This window comes from Budorcas taxicolor, chromosome 23, assembly GCF_023091745.1.
Source record: "Budorcas taxicolor isolate Tak-1 chromosome 23, Takin1.1, whole genome shotgun sequence".
Taxonomy (NCBI): Eukaryota; Metazoa; Chordata; class Mammalia; order Artiodactyla; family Bovidae; genus Budorcas; species Budorcas taxicolor.
This window is the reverse complement of record NC_068932.1, coordinates 22,136,598-22,144,151: the sequence shown is the minus strand read 5'-3', so window position 1 is coordinate 22,144,151 and position 7,554 is coordinate 22,136,598. Positions and strand designations below refer to the sequence as shown.

The following is a 7,554-nucleotide window of genomic DNA, read 5'->3' as shown; positions in this document are numbered from 1 at the left end:
ATGGGCAGCCCCCGCTCGGCGCTGAGCTGCCTGTGAGTACCGCCGCCCCGCGCCCCCGGCCGCGCGCCCGCCGGCCCGCCCGCCACTCACCCCGCGCCCCTCTCTCCCCGCCCGCTTTTGTCTCCCACAGGCTGTTGCACTTGCTGGTTCTCTGCCTCCAAGCCCAGGTAAGGCGCACTGCGCCGGGGCCGGCGGGGCACGCCGGGGGGCGAGGTCGGGCAGGCGGGGGCAAGAGGACCGACCCCGCCGGCCGCGCGGCGAGCTGGAAGGGCTGGGAAGCATCTTAGAACTGCAACCCCTAACTATCCCGAGGAGGGGTTAAGGACCAGAGAGGTAGCGCCGGCCTCAGGTCACACAGCCTGTAAGCCGCGCGAGGCTAGAACCCGAGGTTTCGGAGTCCGGCGCTGTCTCCCACGCCTCCCAGCCCGGTGGGGGTGGTTGGGGAACTCTGCGGCAGCCACTCCCGGCCGCGCCGAGGAAGGGGGCATTCGGGGCAGGGGGCGTTCGATGTCAGAGGTCCGGTGACGGCCTCAGGGACCCTCTCCGCGGCTCTCTGGAGAGACTTGCGGCGGGTCTGGCCGAGAGACCAGGTGCCCGGGTCTTCTGCGGTCTCCACATTTGCTCCGTGAATTTGTCTTTATAAATGTCAGGGGTCGGGCCGCGCTGCCTCCCGACTTAAAAGCGCCCTGCTCTTCTAGGAAGGCCCGGGCGGGGGGCCTGCGTTGGGCAGGGAGCTCGCTTCCCTGTTCCGAGCTGGCCGGGAGTCCCAGGGTGTTTCCCAACAGGTGGGTCCAGATCCTTCCCCATCCCGGGCGCATCCATGCTAGACTGGGTCTGTCCGACTTTCCTGGGTAGGGTGGGGGTGGTCCGAACTGGCATGTTGGGGGGACCCCAGCCCCTGCCGGCTGCCTGGGGCAGTGGAGGGAGGTGCCGGGTGATGGGGGCCACTCGGGCCCCTGGGCAGGGTAGCATTATAATGGCGTGTTGTGTATTTTTCAATTTCCTAAAGGTAACTGTTCAGTCCTCACCTAATTTTACACAGCATGTGAGGGAGCAGAGCCTGGTGACAGATCAGCTCAGCCGCCGTCTCATCCGGACCTACCAACTCTACAGCCGCACCAGCGGGAAGCACGTGCAGGTCCTGGCCAACAAGCGCATCAACGCCATGGCAGAAGACGGGGACCCCTTCGGTAAGGAGCTGCACTGCGCTGGGGTTAAGGTAGCCTGCGGAGCACGCCCCTCCTCCCCAGGCTGGCCTGCTGTGACGGGACCCAGCAGTCACATCTGCGCGCTGAGCTGAGGCCTGCAGGCTCCCCAGCTCAGAAGGGAAGGAGTTAAGCCGACAAACATCTTGGGGGTCAGCTGGAGAAGAGAGGGCTGGGGAAGGGACCCTGGGGAGTACTTGGCCCATAGGTGCCCTTTCCCTGCCCAGCAGATGAATGAATCCAGGAATCTCCCTTTCCACCTCCCCCTCTCATACCCCTCCCCACTGCAGGTGGAGGCAGAGGGTTCAGGGGGAGGGGGCCCAGGTTTAAGGGAAGCTCTTGAAAGAGGATATGTCACCAGGGCCCACAAAAGGAGAGTGGGAAAGAGAAGGGAGAGAAATCCCCTCAACTCTCCCAGGTTGGGGGGGGGGGGCGGTGTACTGCGAACCTTAAATACTTTGATCAGGAGGGTCAATTACACGTGGGAACTAGGCTAGGAAAGGGGCCTTCCCCACTTCACTTGTCCAGGAACCCAGGCGGTCGGTCAGAGCGGGGCTCCTGGCTCCCGGTGGGGTGGTGAGTACAGGGAGCTACTGTGGGGTGGAGAGGCTGAGGACTGATTGATTTCTAAAACATTCAATATTCCTGCCTTGAAACAAGGCCAATTTCCAGAGTCCTGGATGTACCAAGAGAAAAGCAAGTCCTCTGGGCGGCTGGTGTTGTTTTTAGAGAGCGATTATTGTGAGTTTAAAAACCTTTAAATAATGACCAAGTTAAACAAGCATGAAAGGAGAGGGGAAGACTCTATTAAAATGTAATAAAAAGGTGAAGCATTTTAAGAGCTAAGAAGAAAAATGAAGAATGATATAAAACAGAAAAAGAACGAGCCTTTTTTTCAGATGTGGAGTTTGAAAGGAGTTGCAAGTCTGTAAATGTTAAAAAAGAGGTTCAAGATTGTTCTCTATGAATCTCTGGAGAGACCCCCGCGTCTGGCAGAGCGATTAAAACTCTTCTTACTTTCACCTTTTTTAACATTTCCTGAATACTTTCTCCTCTTCTCGAGCCAGTTTGGGGGATCGAGTATGTCTCGCTGCATTTTTTCTGCATCGACGTAGCTGACTTCCCTTCAAAGCTGGAGAAGGAGACATAATTTTCCTGGGATAAATCTGTCACTGGGGTGGAAGAATAGGTTTGAAAATGTTAAGCTTTCCAAAAGCCCGGTTGGGAAAGCCGCTGTAAACTGCCGCCCCAGCTCCCCAGCTCCATCCAGGAAGGAGAGTGGGGGCTTTCTGCAGTGGGGGTGGGGGTGGGGGTGGGGGTGGCCTGCCCGGTGGCCGAGCTCCCCTGCTGGGCTGGCAGGGCCAGCCTGCCGCCCCTTTGTCCCTTCAAACTGGCTGCTCGTTGCCCTTCTCAGCTTCCAAGGAAAGGGAATGAATGCCTGGCCCCTCCTGGGTTTGCTCCATTGGAGCAAATGGTCCAGCATCCTCGGGGTTTGGGGAGCGAAGAAGACGCTAAGCTGGTCATGGGGGGATTCATCTTCAGACATCAGAGGTCTGATGCCCACTTATCTTCTTACAGTTATAGGAGGCTTCCCAGGTTCCCTGGTCCCTGCCTGGTGGGCAGGAGCTGGAGCTGGAGGGCCCAAGAGTAGAGGCTTAGGGTGTATAGCCAGGACAGGTAGAATCTGGGGGAGAATGGCAGAGAAGTCCCAGGGGCTTCCTTATGGGTCCCAGGAAGGGACAGAGGGCTCCATTCATGTCTGCCTTGTTTGGCAGACCCCCCTCTTCTCCAGTTGATGTCCTTCTTGGCCCTTAAAAAATAGCTGCTCCTTGCCCTGAAAAGCAGAACAGGAAAGGGATGGGCAGACTGGCTGGATCCAAGAGGAACTGGGTGGGAGAGGAGGTGGCAGCTGCATTTCCCTGGCTGACTTGCAGCTAGACTGGGGGCTTGGCTACTGGGTCCCAGCTCTATGCTTCTGCAAAGGGAGGCAGGCAGTCACAGGCTGGGCTGTGAGGGCTGCCTTGCTGACCTGTGCCCATCACCTCCCATTAGTTTCAGGGTCAGAGAAGGTGCCACCTTGTCAGAATAAGCTGGGAGGTAGCCCTGGGAGTCCCCAGACTTCTTTCTCAAGGAGGGAGAAGGCTAAAGGAGGGAGGGCAGGAGGCCCAGCCCCTTTGGTACCATCCCAAACAGCTAAGTTGGTCCCCACTCTCAAAGGGAGGAGTTGTACAGAGTAGGCAGGGGCCAGGGCTTCTGTGGGCTGTCTAAGGGAAGGGGTAAGAAGGCACAGGATTCAGCGCCCTGTCTCCTGGCTCTTGAGTGAGAATCAAGCACACATGATTTTCTCTTCTCCTCCACTACAGAAAATGTTCGGTCACTGGGGTAAGAAGCCCAGTGCTGCTAGAGGGGGTGCAAGAGAAAAGACTATTGAATTACTGATTTCTGAACACTGGGGCTGGGGTCTGGAGTGACTGGGAAGTATGGCAAAGAGAGAGTATCCTCCTAGCTGGTGTCTGAGTTTCTAGGAAAACAGCCGGCCATGGGCTGTGTGTGGAGGGGGAGCTGCCCTCATCCCTGTCACCTTCTCAGCAGAGCCGGGGTGGAGGGCGGGAGATATGGGGTGGGGTGGAGTGGGTTGAGGTGGAGGGTGTCGCTGGGGGTGGCCAAGGCTGTGGGTTGGAACCCAGGTATCAAGAAGCAAGAGAGAGTGCTTTTATGTTTGACCTCAGGAGTGGAGGTCACCACTGCACCTGGATGTTTGCAATAACCTGTGAGGCACGTGCATATAATATTTTGAGTTGGAAGAATCCTCATAGATCTTTTGATTGGTAGTGGAATTCTAGTCAAATTAAATTTTACTTGAAGCCTCGACACAAAAGTCATTACTGTCTGGTTATAAAAGAGAGTCTTCAGTTTGATGGCTCTAAGACCCCTCTGCGTAAACCAGTTCAGACACCATGATCTCATCCATTCTCCCTCTGTAAACCCAGGCGAGGGGCCTGAAGCCCAGAAAAGGGACTTGACCTTTCCAGGGTTGCACAGCATATTAGTGTCTGGAGCCCACAGCCTGGGCATCTGGCCCTTGGATCATCTGCTTCTGGGATGGGCCAGCTGGGGTAGGGACATGGAGCATTGGAGGTCAGGAAGCTGCCAATAACCACTCTCACCCCACCCCAACCTTTCCTGACAGCAAAGCTCATCGTGGAGACAGACACCTTCGGGAGCAGGGTTCGAGTTCGAGGAGCTGAGACGGGCCTCTACATTTGCATGAACAAGAAGGGGAAATTGATTGCTAAGGTGAGGTCCTAGAAAGAAGGGAAAGACTGGCTGGGGCCTGGGGAGCAGGCTGGGCTGGCTGAACTCCTCCAGGATCCCAACAAGGTGGGCAGAGAGGCAGAGGGCCACCTTGGGGTTACCTAATGATTGGGGGGGGGGCGTGGAGGAGGTGAGGGAGGAGGTAACTGAGAGATGAAAAGCTATAAAGGCAAAGAAGGAAGAAGGAAGGCTAGGGAAGGGGCTGGGGAGGGGGTGTCGGTAAATTCCATATATCTTTTTAACAAATCGCCAAATTGCTTTGCTATTATGTCCAATTACATGGTACCAGCATTTGGAATGTTCAGTAAGCCGAGGGCCCAGCCCCTCAGCCGAGCTCTGAAATGGCCCCATTAGTCACGGCTCCTCTCCAGCCTCGAGCTCCCCGCTTCCCTGGCTTCTGGGGCCTGGGGCTCCGCATCTCCTCACCAGCCTTCCCTCCCGCATAGGGTGGTGGCCCTGGGGCTGCAGGTTAGCATCCTGAGATGGCTGAGGGGGCCAGCTGGGGAAACGGGTGCTAGCAGTTTGGGCCAGACTGGTGGGCAGGAGGCCAGGGTGGGCAGGGGCTGGGCCCCCTCTCTGCCCCTCTGTGTTGGGGCCCAGCCCCTCTGTAGACAGCCATGTGTCACTGCTACCCAGGAGGACAGGAAGTTGCCGGGTGGGCTGTGAGTTGTGAGGGATTAGAGAGCGGGTGCCCACCCTGCCATCTGCTAGGGTGCCCACCTGCTGTCTGGGGCCGCCTGCCCTCTGCCTAGGATGGGAGGGGGCTCCGGACAGAGCCGGGTGACACCGTGTCCGCCCCCCACCCTGCAGAGCAACGGCAAAGGCAAGGATTGCGTGTTCACGGAGATCGTGCTGGAGAACAATTACACGGCCCTGCAGAACGCCAAGTATGAGGGCTGGTACATGGCCTTCACGCGCAAGGGCCGACCCCGCAAGGGCTCCAAGACCCGGCAGCACCAGCGCGAAGTCCACTTCATGAAGCGGCTGCCCCGCGGCCACCACACCACCGAGCAGAGCCTGCGCTTCGAGTTCCTCAACTACCCGCCCTTCACGCGCAGCCTGCGCGGCAGCCAGAGGACTTGGGCCCCCGAGCCCCGATAGGCCCTGCCGGCCCCTCCCCGCCGCTCCCCGCCCAGGTTTCCTCTTTGCAGGACGAGGTCTGGCGCTACTGAAGGCTGGGGAGGAGCCGGGAGAGCCCCGGGCTCTAGTTGTGGATAATTGTTTGCTGTTGGGTTTTTTTTTCTGTTGTTGTTGTTTTTTAAAACAAAAGAGAGGCTCTATTTTTGTATTCCACTCAGCTGTGGTGTCTGACTTCCTCACTCTCACCTCGGCTGGTGAGTGGCCTAGACTGGGATTCCGTCGTGGGGTTTCCTGAGCGTGGAGGGGCCTTTTCTCATCCCGCAGAGGCACTCCTGGGACCCCAGCAGCTGCAGGGCAAGACTGCTAGATGGTCGGGCTCCCCTGCACTAGGGGCAGAGAGGGAAGGGACTGGAACTTGAGGTCGGGTCTTTCAAGGGCAGGTGTCAGTGGAGGATGGTTGTATACTAGCTGCTATTAAATGACTGAAATATTTATTTAATTGAATTCAAAACGTGTATTGGAGAATGGGTCCTGCCAGGGTCAGCCCCCTCCCCCTATGCTGCCCCAGGTGGCAAGTGGCTGAGACCCGCAGCGAATCAGGCAGCAGCTCTGACTGGATCTTCGCTTCCACCTAAGGATCCACACCTGTTACTGGAGGGGTTTTCCTGGGAGAACAGAAACAGGGAAAAGGGCAAGAAGAGGCTCTTAACTGGTCTTAGGGCCTCTTGGTCATGGACTCTTAATCGGAGTTGATGGTAACACTTCCCCAGGCCATCTCTGGGTCAGAAATGATGACTCTGCTAGGACTGCAGCTAATCATGGATTCAGTGAGTCCTTTAAAAAGCACCTTTCTGTGTGCATTGGTGTGTGGGGGAGACAGGTCAGAGATGCCTGCTCTAGTTCTGAGTATCAGACTCCAGAGATGCAAGAAAAGAGCAACTGCCAGGGTCCAAGTTGGGGGTATGTTGTGTGGGGTGGGTGGGGTGGGACACCACGAAGCTGGCGTTGTCATTTGCAGCCTGAAACAGTGTTCACTCTGGGATATTTAGTTAGAAAGCTGTGAAGGTGCTGAGCAGAAGGTGCTGAGTTCAGATGTTGCAAAAGAGCCCAGGAGACCGAGGTCCAGGGAGAGGCTGCCAACCTTGGAGAGACCAGGCCTAAAGGGAGATGAACTGATTGTGGGGGAAGGGACGCAACAAACCTAGAGCAGAACTCTAGTTGGAGCAGAACTCGAACTCTGGGCAGGAGGAGAAGCAGCAGGTGGTATGTCAGGACTAGCCTGTGAGGAAGGAAGACCAGGTCGTGCCGTGGCAGGGGTAGAGCAGGTCATTCACGGCATGGGTAAGAGAACTGGCCTGTGTGGGTGGGGGGGTGGGTTCTCAGAGGTGCACCAGTGAGATTAGCATCCCACCACCCTGAGCAGAGCCCAAGCCCAGAGGCAGCAGATCTCCTGAGGTCAGATCTGGCCCAGCCATCATAACTGAGGCCTCTCATTCTGGCTACTTATGCTGCCCTCTTTATTGGACCAGTCCAGAAACCTCTTTCCTCTGGGTCTCAGTTCTTTGGTGCCTTTGGTTGGAGGGCAACCCAAGGCTTCCTGACCATGTGGGTCTCTCAGAGTTGCAGCTGCAAGTTCCAGGCTCAGACCATCCAGGTGGATCAGGAATCCCAGGGCTCATTGGGAAGCCTTGGAATAGGCTGGGGTACCATGGGGCCTCTTCAGACCTGCTGTGGGGGTGCAGGGTTCTGGATAGAGTAGGTTTCTCTCACTGCACAGGTACCAGGGGTGTGGGACCTCTCTTCCACCTCCCCCAGCTCTTAGTGCCTCCCCTTCTGCTCCATCCCCTCCCCTCCCCCTTTAATTAATTCTGGGTGAGCAGCCTGGCTTTATTGTGCAAGGAGCTGGGGTCTCACTGTGGGAAAAGTCACACCTTCTGAGCAGCTTCTGATGCCA

The 7,554-nt window shown here is 57.1% G+C and overlaps 1 protein-coding gene across 1 annotated transcript; it reads left to right on the top strand.

Annotated features, from left to right (window-relative positions):
- FGF8 (fibroblast growth factor 8) lies at positions 1-5,621 on the top strand. Its single transcript, XM_052661069.1, has 6 exons — positions 1-32; positions 131-167; positions 699-785; positions 1,043-1,190; positions 4,396-4,502; positions 5,331-5,621. The coding sequence occupies exons 1-6, from the start codon at positions 1-3 to the stop codon at positions 5,619-5,621; spliced, it is 702 nt and encodes a 233-aa protein (XP_052517029.1).
- The last annotated feature ends 1,933 nt before the right edge of the window (positions 5,622-7,554 follow it).